This window comes from Watersipora subatra, chromosome 11, assembly GCF_963576615.1.
Source record: "Watersipora subatra chromosome 11, tzWatSuba1.1, whole genome shotgun sequence".
In the NCBI taxonomy this organism is placed as follows: Eukaryota; Metazoa; Bryozoa; class Gymnolaemata; order Cheilostomatida; family Watersiporidae; genus Watersipora; species Watersipora subatra.
The window spans coordinates 7,099,442-7,112,436 of NC_088718.1; the positions used below are offsets into that span (position 1 = coordinate 7,099,442).

The window sequence follows — 12,995 nt, forward strand, 5'->3', positions numbered from 1 at the left end:
TGACAATCTGTTTGAATTCAGATGCATTTTTCACTCAACTCTTTTGGCAGAGGTTTGGTTTCGAATTGTTCGAATAAAAATGAGGCTGAGTGCCGATGTACCACTGTATTTTCAAAACCATCCAAAGTATAACAATCACATATTTATGAGGATTGAATTGCTTAGCTTCCTTTGACAGGTGATCTCCATTCCAAGTACTGACCTTACGGGGCACACGCGGACAGCCCCCGGTGACAGTGATGATGATGAGGAACACGGGCAGAGTTTGGCTCAGGCTTTTGCTGATGATAATATTGCTGAAGAGTTTGCTGCTAACCGTAAACGTATGTAGTCTGTGTCCTTGCAGTACGGTCATGTTATGGCTGGATAGTCAGGCTACATTGAGTCATAACAGTGGTATATGAAATAAACTGGACTCCTATGTTGGAAAACTAAAATTATCACTTTCAAAATTGTTATTTATTGTGAATCTAGCTAATAGCCATAAATGGCAATATTAAATCAATCGTCATTTTTTCCTGATTTTAAATATGCAAACCGAACAGCTGTAAAGCTGCTTTGAATGATTACATAGGCTAAACACTGAACGTTTCTTTTTCAAATGGCTAAATATAACAATCTGTATAGATATGATCACAACGCATACATTTTTATTTGCATATGCCAAGTCATATAGCATGTACAGTATGCACAATGTAAATAATTCGTTCTAGGACCGTTTACGTTGTAGGGATTTTACGTTATAAGAACAGTAAAATACATGTCAACTGCTTAATCCGTTCCAAGACTATATTAGTTCTCACAGACAAATTCTCTCCTTTTTTCGATCAATTTCGATGGTTTTTATAGACCATGATTGTGGTAATTCTACAATAAGTTGACGGGAGTGCATATCTTTGACGTTCATCTGCAATGAATTGCTTGTTTAATCTAAACAGCACTGTACTCTTCCAAGTAAAACTAATAACAAATATTTTATACATCGCAAGAAAGAAAAATAACAAAATCTTTTACCAAAAATCAGTTCTACCTGTTTGTCGTCTATCTGTAACCAGGGGTCAAAGTTAGGATAAAAGGGAACTTTCGACAATACTCCAACTCGTGACATTCCGATTGGTGGACTGACACCGTAACACCTGCACCAATCACCTGTAACACCTGTCTTTGTATTTATGAGCAATGCGCAGCTATCCTATTCTATTTTTTGTCGAAACATCTGACGATCTATCACGATGAACTGGATTGTTGCGTTGTATATGTATATAATATGTTAACGTTATATGCCCACCCTTTTTTTATTTTGTTAGTGCAGCAAGATAGGTCAACGTTCAAATGGAATTTGAAAGCACTTTACGTTATCTGGAATTTTTGCATAGTAGGAAACAAAAACTTGACATAAATTTGGTACGTTATCATAAATTTACTTTGTAAGAGGTATACGTTATAGTAGTGCCGTGCGATATGACACCACATGCCAAAACGATATATTGGCCCTGTGAGCTATCTATTGAAACTTTCGAGTTATGCTCTCTCGATATAGATTATTGTGACCTTTCACCAAAAACAGAAATACAACAGCAATAATCGTGTCCAAATACAAAAAAGTTAGGAATTGTCTTTTCTCTCTAACTTCATTTAAGAAACTTTTATGAAACTTTTTTTCTACCTTGCCGGTCCGTTTCTAGAGGATTCTCAAAGATAAAGGAAATCCGCGGGCTCGCAAATAAGTTTTCAGGAACTAGTGCTGTGCCGATATTGAGTCACGAAAGTGGGCGATAACCGATGTTGGTTCTGCCAATTAAACACAGATATTTATCGTCTTGACATAATATCAAAAACGTTGATATACCCGATTACAGAATCGACCTACAAAACGCCCCATAATGATATCGTCCCATACAAAATCGACACCTATCATGCAATATCGTTCTATCCTGCAGCACTACGTTATAGAAGTGTCTACTGTATATGACTTGAAACAAGCAAATACAAATTTCTGGTGTGATCATATCTGTAAAGATTGTTATTGATTTTTGTAAAGATTGTTATTGATTTCTGTAAAGATTGTTATTGATTTCTGTAAAGATTGTTATTTTCAACCATTAAAAATTGAACTGTTCAAAATTTAGCTTATATAATCATTCAAAATGTTTTACAGCTGTTTATTTTACGGTAAACGGAAGATTAATTTAATATATAATTTTTCTTATATATATTAATATGTATAATAATTGATTAAATTCACAATGTGTATCTATGTTGTAAATGACAATTTTAGTTTTCCAACAAGAGTCCATCTTATTTCGCACACCACTGTAGCAGGCAGTGATTGATGACACGGTTTCTCGCTAAATCTTAAAACAACACGGTTATACAGACAATAAAAATATCCAGCTGTAAAATGTGACAGAAAGCATCATTGTTTATAATAATTACTGTAAAACCTCTATTTGAACGTCACTATAGAAAAAGAGTTAAAATATACAGCGCCACTCTATGAGTGAACACCACTTCTATTTTACCGCCATTTTGACATTCTTTGATCTTGACGAACCCATAATAGAAAGTGATCAGTAAAAAAGTGTCCACAAAATGGTACTAATAATAATTCAGTTATATCAGTGACAATTATTTCTATCGTTGTTGTCAGTTGTAGTGGTTGCCATGGTTTTAGTGACGGTGTACTTGAGAAGATCAATTGTCACAATGATCAGAACTACGCTCTGATTTCAAATCGCTAAGGTCTAAATCCTATTCATTATTTTCAGCTGCGTCCATAATGTGGTTTACAATCTTACCTGATAACTTTAAATCGTTTTGATGAACAAAGAGAACGTCCTTCAGGAACACCGTACAAATTAATAGCAGCCATTGTTATGACATATTTTATCTTTAAAACATTAAAAACATTATGTCCATTTTCTAACTTCAAAGCTTTATGGGTTTTTTTCAATTTTGAAAACGACACCAAAGAAATAATTAATAACCGTACAATGCTAATATTTTTTATTCAAAGTAGTGCCTTGTTTAACTCAGTTCGATACTTTGACATATATGAAAAACGGTTTAGCGAAAATGCTAAGGCCGACGGCATTAACGTCAATCCGCCCGAAGGAGATTGCAAAATACAAGTGATTTTACCATCCCTTCACCCATGAAAGGGTTAAATGTATCTTCCCAAAATTCAGACGAGCTAGTCGAAAAATACTGCGTCACTCTTTATTTGAATGCCACCTCTAATTAAATGCTTCTATAAGGAAGGGTTGAAAAATAGAGTGCCATGGCGTTCAAACAGAGGTTTTACGGTAATAAGATATGTAATTTACTGTATTCAAATTTGCACTACAAGACTGCTCTAGTCTCTTGTAGTGAGTAGCTTATCGCTGCATTGTTCTTTGTCTTGTCAGTTGTCTTCTCGACAACTCGACACTGTCAGATAAGAATCAACTTTCAGAAATCAATGCCTCGATTATAGACCTATTAACTATACAGTGTACTATAAACTGTATACTGTAAACTATACAGTATACAGTATAGTTAATAGGTCTTTGGCCTCAATAGATAAAACAATGCTACAATGTGGATTGGCCAAATGGTTGCTAATTAGCTTTTATATTGAGCTGCCTGCACATGTCTTCTGTTTGTTGTGGTGGTTTGCTGTGGTTTCCTCGCTACTTCTGTTGCACATGTTGCGGTTGCCTTGGTACTGTTACAGCGCATGTACTAGTTTCCTTGCTACTGTTGTGGTACATGTTACGGTTTTTTTAAAGCTGTAGTTGCATATGTTGGGGTTCCTTTGCTGCTGTTGTGGCATGTTGGGGTTACTCTTTGAGGCTGCTACATCATATACGACAGTATCCTTGCTACGTTGGCTTTATAGTCGTTGTCTTCCATTTTCTTTGCCCTGGCTGAAGTTGGTTGACTCGATTCCCAGATAGTTGATTCCCAGATAGTCATCTGTTTGTACAAAAAGTGTTTTCATGGCCATCTGTGCCCACTGTTCGTAATCTGGTAAAGCTCTATAGCCAGTGTGGGGAACAGTATAGCACGATGTAACAGGGGTTGGTAAAAAAAATGCTTATTTAATATAGAGAATGGAATGCTCTGAATTGAAAATCTGTTTTTTTACATGTGTTTTATTGATTATTACCTTATTATTTTAATTTTTTATGTTGTTTTTATATAATGCTTTTGTTTGAATGCTAGATTTCAAATAAGTTCGTACTGTATTTAAAGGTTTGGCTGAGTTGTAATTGGGGTAATGCACTTGCTTAGCTGACAGGATAAGTACGTAGCAAAGAATAAAACATCTGATAAGTTGGATAGGTTTCACCTTTTATCAGTTATTGTCACCCAGACATCTATTGACATGTGTTTGCACAGCGCTATCACTCATGTCAGCTCCCAGCTGTTCAGAAGCCAATGCTACTTGCTTACTTGATATTTTGCTTTCCACGAATTTATCTTCCATGATGTCTCCTATCATCTTCCATGATGTCTCCTATCATCTTCCATGATGTCTTCTATCATCTGCTGCAAGCAGGAAGTTGATAAGCACCTTTGCATGTACAAACAGCTGGTCTTTCACATTTATTCACCTGATGTTATTTCACCTGAGAGCGATCTTCACTTATCATGGCTGTCTTCTATTTCTTCTGCGTTCTTCTGCTCGTTTCACGAGCGGCGTCGCTGCAACATGGTAGTAATTCCTCGGCAGATTCTTTGGAGCTGGAAAAAAGAGAGGTGATTGACCCGAGTCAGTGCTTTAAGGCAATACATCTCACAGACTATTGGAGGAAGGATAATCAGGGGAAGCATATCAAACCCGGTGGCATACATTCGTCTAACGGATATGCCTGTGACATGCACCTTGATATGGAAGACCACTGGTTTAGGTTCACGGGTGCTGCCGGTACAAAAATGCTGGACACTTGCCCAAAGCCGTACAGTTGTGGTACTTTGGTGAGCATCTGGACAGATGAGCCAATGCCAACGGAAGTCGGGCGATCAAAAGTGGTGAAGGCATACCAGTCATATGGCGCCGGTGAATGCAAAAGAGTAACAAACAATATCTTGGTTATGCGCTGCTCCAAAGACAGCGATGACTTTGTCTATCGCAACCTTGTGCGCTACAGTGACCCGTGTAGCTATGCTTTCTGCGGCATGTAAATGGCCTTCAGTCTATGCTTGCTATTGGTTGTCTGTTTACGTTGGTAATAAATGTCTACTGGGATTCTTTGGGATTTTTTAGTAGTTTTATAACAAGTCCAGTAGGTGCTCCTACAACATAAATAATCCATTCCAGGAGCGTTTACGACTTTACGTTATAGGGAATTGATGTCTTAAGAACAGTAACATACATGTAAATTGTCTATTTCGTTTCTAGATCTTTTTAAACTCAGCCATTTGGCCGTATAAAAAGGAAACACTTGACTTAACTCTTTCTTGAATGCAGTATAATTGGTTTGCATCAACAACTTTTCTCCTTTCCTAATCAATTTCACTGGTTTTATAGAGCATGTTTGCAATAACTTTTACAATAAGTTGATGGGTAGCGCATATCTTGGACATTTATATACACCTATTTGCTACTTTCTTTCTAAACATTAAAGTATATTCTGCTAAGTAAAACTAATAATAAATATTTTATTTGTTTACATTAAAGCAAAATAGCAAAATATTTTTACTACAAAAAGTGGTACATACACTACCTATTCTTTGGCTATCCCTATTCAGGGGGTCATAGTTAGGATTAAAGAGAACTTTTGCCGATACTCCAGCTCATGATATTCAGATTGGTAGACCGACACTGTAACCCCTGCACCAATCGATCGATCGCCTTTGTATTAATGAATAATTGAGAAGCTACCCTATACTTTGTTTTGTCGACACGTGTGATAATTTATCACGACTAACTAGAATGTTGCAAAAGTTGTATATATACATGTATATGTATAATAGATGTAATGCTATACGCATGTTGTTTTTTCTTTGGCCAGTGCGGCGAGATAGATTAACATTCAAATCGAATTTGAGAACTCACCCGAGTTGACAATTTACGTTATATGGAATTTTTACGTTGCATGAAGCAAAAACTTCACATAAATTATTTATGTTATCTAGATTTTACGTAATAAGAGGTTTATGTTATAGGAGTGTCTGCTAAAGCAGTTTTAGTGGCTAAAACTTTGATAAAACAACTTTCTTTCACAGCACTCAATCATGCAGAGTAACACTCGACGTGTCGTAACTCCAAAAGTGTATGAAAGGGACTGCATTTCAATTTCAGTAAATTTATAATTATGAAGCTACTCGAGCTATTAGCTAAAGAGCTAATCCTAATCGACTTGCTGGTGTTTTAGTAATGTGTCTGTACAGTTATGCAGATTCATCCTAAAGTATCACTAGTTTTAGTAACGTAGCTGTACAGTTATATAGTATACATGTAAGTAATATATGTAAGTTGTGGATGTTACTTTGGAAAACTTGCTGTTCAGACTTGTGTCTCCGACTGATGGCGTCTGTTCAATCTTCAAGCTAAAGATATTGTAGACTGTTTGATCATTCTATAATCATAAATCGGCTGAGCCAAACGCCCGCGCCATATCACCCTCCCAAACCTCAGAATAATCTATTTTTTGCACTTTATAACAGAAAAAAGTTAATTGACAGAGGAACAGTGGTCATAATATAGAATTAAATCCTTATTCAAATATATTTTCCAATAAAAGAGTTCAAAAGACATAATCACTCCTAAATGTTTGTAAGTATGTAGCATTCCACCATTGTCATAAAAAGATCGGAACGCTCGGTATCTGCTAGCTACTGCTGGTCACTCCATATACTCTCATAACGTCGCTACTCTTACATACTTGCTTCAGGTATAATCTTCCAAAAGATAAATGTCATTTTTAATCAAAGATGTACTCAGAATTTTTCAACCATTCAACAGACTCGCTGGCTGTTCAACGAATGGCAAAGCTGCATTTGATTAGCTCATCAATAAATCTACATAAATAGTTTAAAATAATTTGAAGCTACATAATTAAAATTTACTGGGTTTCCATGCTTCAAATGGATTCACGGTTTCTTCTACGCCGAATCATAGAAACGGTAAAATCCTAACAGATTCGACGGCCATTTATCTTTGCTAAAGTTGTCCGAAAGCATTTACGGATAGCCTACTATTCGACGTTACAGAAATGCTCACTGCGGATGGATTAGAATCGATAATACCCAGTTAAGCTCTCTCCAGTAGAGATGAAAAATCTATCGCGTTTCATCACACTACCAGGTATATTATAACTACCCTAGTACACTTATATTTCGCTAGTATTAAGTTTCGTGAGTAGCATACAGAGTAAAATTTCGATGCAACTTAATTTCGCAGCTCTGATGAGTGCGAAAATATAGTGATGTGAAAATAAATGCAGTGGAACAAACGTAATTAGATTCCTCAGGTTCGGTTCATCGGGAAGAAAATTTTTTACAATTTGGGACTAGTTTGTAATTGTGAACCATGGGTAGAATCGTGTAGCCAAGATTGATAATGCAATTTGATCGCTTGCTGCCATTTGTTTCTTGGACTATCAATGAAGAAAGCTATTTAATTCCGCGTTTTCGCTCATTCGTTATGATAGTTTAGTTTCGCTCATGAAATTTTGGCGAGAGGGTGACTCCGCGAAAACGCGAAAGTTAGATGAGGCGAATACATAAGTGTCCTAGGGTACTATTGCCAAAGATAGGTAGCTCAAACGACAATGATGAGATAATTACTTGTTTATGCATTTTATAACTTATTGAATAACTGAACCTACCGACTGTACAGATTCCCAATGCACTGGTGCCAATCTCTTGATAGGCCTTTCTTTTACTATATGGCTAGTAGAATGCCATTAGAGACCAGTTTCTCACTCAATATTTTGGCATATTACCATTGCTAGTATAAGATCAGGCGATTACTTCAGGATTACTTAAATATTGAACAAAGTTGGTTATTCCTCATTTATCACTTCACTGATTATTGTTATATAATTTCTATTCCTAGCAAGTTACTGTATGTATCCGACTAAATAGGTGTTGACAGAGTGTAACCTTTTCAATGGTTATTTTCTTATGCTGAAGTTGTGGAATGTTGTACAACGTACAAATACAATGTACAATATATATAACAGTGTTTATACATTGCTGTATACAATAACAATAAACTTTGGTCACTTTAATGCAAGAAACTTATGGAGACAAACAGTATTGTAGATTGATATGAAGATTAGGTAAATTATTTAAACACTGAGAATGAGAAAATATGACTCACTGGTTGGCTAAAAGACATTGTGTGCCCACAACAAAGCTCACAAATAAAACTCACAAATACAACCAACAATCAGATAGTTAGAGTGAGCACTCTGTGTCACCGAGAGGAAGCCAACACGTTGAAGAAATTGTTTTTAATGTTCTGATTGGTCAAACTAGTGTAAACTTGTGTCTTGAAAATTAAAGTCAAAACATAATTAAACAATGAAATAAGTTCATATATAAGTGTTTTCTTAATGAGATGAGAGTTTTTATAAAATTTTATTTTTTGTAACATGTCAAGTACAGCGCAAATAGATTCAGTGAGGATAATAATATATACAATTATTTATGAAACCTCAATAAACGCAATATTAATGAAAAAGAAATAAAAAATATAGGTAATATTGTTTGTTCAATGTCTTCTTTATCCCAACTGAATTCGCCATAGTGAAGCAGAGCAGCACAAAAATAACCTATGCCGGTCTTATGGGCGCAGGTGTGACAGATATTTTTGTAATTTTAACAATATAAAAGAGTCCTATCAATCATCATTTGATGTACTATAAACTTGCTCCGTGATTTTATGTGTTTTTTTCAGTGAACTGTGCCAAAGTTAAATTTAATCCTTTACTAATTCTACCTTTAACTTTACCGAAGATTAGCTGAAGTTGTTAAAGGCATTACCGAAGTTTATAACTCGTCTTATATTGTTTAATACGTGAAAATTCACTAGGTCAGAGCTAATGTTGCACATCATCCTTCATATGGGAGAGTTATGGCTAATTACAGGCGTTCTTAGTTGTAAATGTGTTTGGTTGTGCATTCGGAGTGAAGAGATCACTCAAGTCAATATCTGTTCACATGTATTACAAAGATGACAAACAACTATCTTTGGAGAAACTTGATGTGGATTTCATATAATTTTGTAATCATTTTGTGCGTTTATTTTACCCTAATAATTAGTCAGCTATCAAAATAGTAAAAATTACATATCGTGAAGTGGTAAAATAGTAAAATAAATTATTATTCTCCCTGCACTCAACATGTTGGTGAGCACAAGTTAGTTTAAATGCATTTCACTGATATAACAATAGTACAGACTGCACAATTTCATTCCACATTAGGCTCTCAGTGCCATTTCGCAAGTGAAAAAATATGCCTCACAACTGTAACCCATTCTTTGTATATTTGTACACCATATTTTATTCCGCTGAAATGACCTGAAATATATTGTCATATTTAGAGTAGATCAATATTTCTTAGAGGGACACACTTAAGGTTCATTCATTTTTGTCTAGTAATACCTACTAGCTAGCGATTCTACTATGTAATGAGTTTGTTCATGGCACTGCCTTCTTTCACCAGTCCTTCGACAATCTTCATTTTCAACTGAATGCAGAGCAAATAGGCTGCAGTCTATTTTCTGTGATTATAAATTGATTTTCTTTTATTGCTTTTAAATATTTCCACAAATATTGCAACGACTGTTTGCGAGTCTTAAGTTGACAAAAAGGAAGAGTTTTTAGAGTGTAAACCATCCTGATGTGTATGTGTTGTTTGATGTACTTATTGATGTTGTATTACTGTACAATACTGTAGTAATACTGTTGCATCACTGTAGATATGTCTTTAGGGGAGTAACTGGTGTGTCAGCAACTCACACGACACCTCCAGATAACTTGGACATAAATCTAAATCATGTTGTGCCAAGCGTTTGTGCAAGAACTTGACCACAGTGATATAGGAAATTGCATTTTATGTAAAGGTTTTCATTTTTTAGGCAAGTTTGATCAGGAAGATGAGGCTGCTGATGCAGAGGCAGCACTTGCAAAGTTGCCAGGGTGGGGCAGGTGGTCTGGTGCAGGCATCGAAAATCAACCCCAACGCAAAATGTCGTAAGTTATCATTGGCTTTCATTTGTTATCTCTATCTACATGCCGCTTTTGACCTCTGATGTATGAACCCTTTTAGCACCTGGTCTCCGACTCCAGGTGTGGACCCTTTTATCACCTGACCTACTAGCACCTGTTTCCAGGTGTCTGAACCCTCAAAACACCTGATTCCAGGTTTCTAAACCCTCCCAGCACTGATTTCAGGTGTTCAAACTTTCTTAGTATTTGGCCCTTTTACCTAGAGTAAGTTGACCTCCTAGCGGCTGTTCCTTATTTTCTTATTATATCATTACTATTATTTGCTATTATTTTTATTTTGCTCCAAGTCTTTACTGATCTTAATACGCAGCTTCTTAGTTTATTCTAGTCTAACTTAAACATGCGTATAAAATTAATCATTTTGATGTTTTATTTAATTTCATTATTAAGATTTATTCCCTCTCTGCTGTGTGTATGGCACTTTATTCCGAGCCAAATTTATCCTCGAACTAAATATACTGTGACCATCTCCGCATGGGATTTGGCGCAGGAGCAATTGTGACTGGATGTCCTTCCTAACACTACCAATGGTTCTTCCGTGATTTGAACCACTGACCTACTGATTATATGCCAGTGCACTAACCACTCAACAACAACTGCTCCCCATAAAAACGCTGTGTTTAATGGAGACTATATCATGGTGTATATTATATAATATACACCATGATATAGTCTCCATGGTATATAATACATATATATTATATTATATAATATTTATATTATATAGTATATATATTATATATGTATACTATATCGTGGTGTATAATATATATAGGTATTATATATATGTATAGTATATCATGGTGTTTAATATATATATGTATACTATATCATGGTGTATAATCTACATAGGTATTATGTATATGTATAATTTATATGGTGTATAATATATATAGGTATATATGTATGTTTTATATGGTGTATAATATATATATATATATATATGTATTATACATATGTATAATTTATATGTTGTATAATCCTTTGTTACCACTGTTCTTTTCATTTTTACTTGTAAGTTTCCTATCCATAAAGGTCTAACTATTAAGTATGAACTGCCACTAAATATACAGAGTAAATGGAAAATCCCAGCCAGTTTTTGTAATATTTGATTATATATGTAGCTCTAAACTGAGTTTTTTGAAAAAATTATGTTTTTAAGATAATGCAATCAAGGGTAAGAATAAACATTGTTACCTTCAGGTACCCAGCTAACTAAAGCATTGCCAAGGTCGTATATTTAGGTAGTGGGATGAAAAAATGTGCCCGAAAAATGTACTGTGAGAACTTTTTGTGAGTCTCTACCACTCAGTTGTCATTTTTTATATTGAAAAACTTAAAACCTTTCCTCTCTATTTTTCTCGTCTTCATGAATAAATTTCCATTGGATTTAATTTGAATTTAATCCATTGGATAATTTTTCCATTGGAATAATTGAGACAGTCCAATTTGTGGGAGTCAAAATGTGTGACCTACACACATATCAAAGCAATGTAATTAAAGAATTAATTGAAGGAAATTAGGAGCACACAAGTAGTCAGCATGAAGGCTGGTGTTTTGTAATAGGTAAAATAATTCTAGCTCTTTAGCCCATCGCGTCAAGTTACAGACCGGCTACCAAAATAGTGAAGACGGAGATATACATTACAGTACACATTACAGATATACATTACAGTATACGTTACAGTATACGTTACAGTATACGTTACAGTACACGTTACAGTATACGTTACAGTATACGTTACAGTATACGTTACAGTATACGTTACAGTATACGTTACAGTATACGTTACAGATATACAGTTGGCGAATGATGATAAGTTCAAAGCATCTTATTTGAATTCATTCAAAACGAGTGGTTGATGTTAGCATTTCATGTTCTGATTCAGCCAGTATGATTGCTTTCTGTGTACAGTGGATTATGGCTAGAGGTTCTTTACTGCAGGAAGTGTACTCTCGATTCTGTTTGCACTCTCCTCTTTGATACTTGATAGCTGATGTTAGAAAAGACTTACAAGTGGATCAATAGCATGCTAGTACAATTATAGCTTGTTTTTTATTGAAAATATATTTAAATCACTAATATTATTGGCTGTTGTACATTCATCTGTTCCCTTTTTCTGTCGTGCAGAGAACAAATATTGTGAGGATTTGGAAGGCGTCTGAATGTGACTGATTAGCTCAGTTGATTAGTGTCTTGGTCTAATACGCTGAGGACCATTATTTCGAGCCCCGGCTCAGCCATTGTTTTAGTCATCTCAATAATTCCAGGTGCAGAATATTGTCATTGCGAGACAGTTGATACATTTAAAACAACTTGATGTCCATTCTACACTCATTATTTAACATTGATTTTAGAATGATTATAATTGATTATGATTAATCAATTACGAAGGTCTATGAACAGAACCAGTTTATGTTGATTCAAAAGTCATATTTTATTAATGACGAGTCTTATAAAAATCTCAAATAAAGAAGATTTCAGATATAAGGAAATGCATTGGAAATTTTAATTGAATATACATGATTTATTGCTTATTACCAGATAAAGAGTGGTAGCTATTAATTGAACTGACCAATGGTACTAAGGAAAAATACTTGGGCTAATTCTTTCAGTTTTAATTTTAATCATGAACAAACTGAATGATATCAACTGCTATCATTCTGCATAATAACAGCTTCTTATTCTACACTCGTGTTTATTTATGAATTCTAATGATTTGAAGCTATGAAACGTGTTTGCATTATTATATGCATATTCTTATTATT

General features: G+C 34.9%; 1 protein-coding gene across 2 annotated transcripts in view; it reads left to right on the forward strand.

Annotated features, from left to right (window-relative positions):
* Window positions 1-12,995, forward strand: part of LOC137408335 (U3 small nucleolar RNA-associated protein 14 homolog A-like) — a 36,241-nt gene that overhangs the window by 17,947 nt on the left and 5,299 nt on the right. For both annotated transcript variants that reach the window (XM_068094828.1, XM_068094829.1), the window contains exons 13-14: window positions 179-323; window positions 10,076-10,190. In XM_068094828.1, the coding sequence (XP_067950929.1) occupies window positions 179-323; window positions 10,076-10,190 (260 nt within the window). The remainder of the gene's footprint in view (window positions 1-178; window positions 324-10,075; window positions 10,191-12,995) is intronic.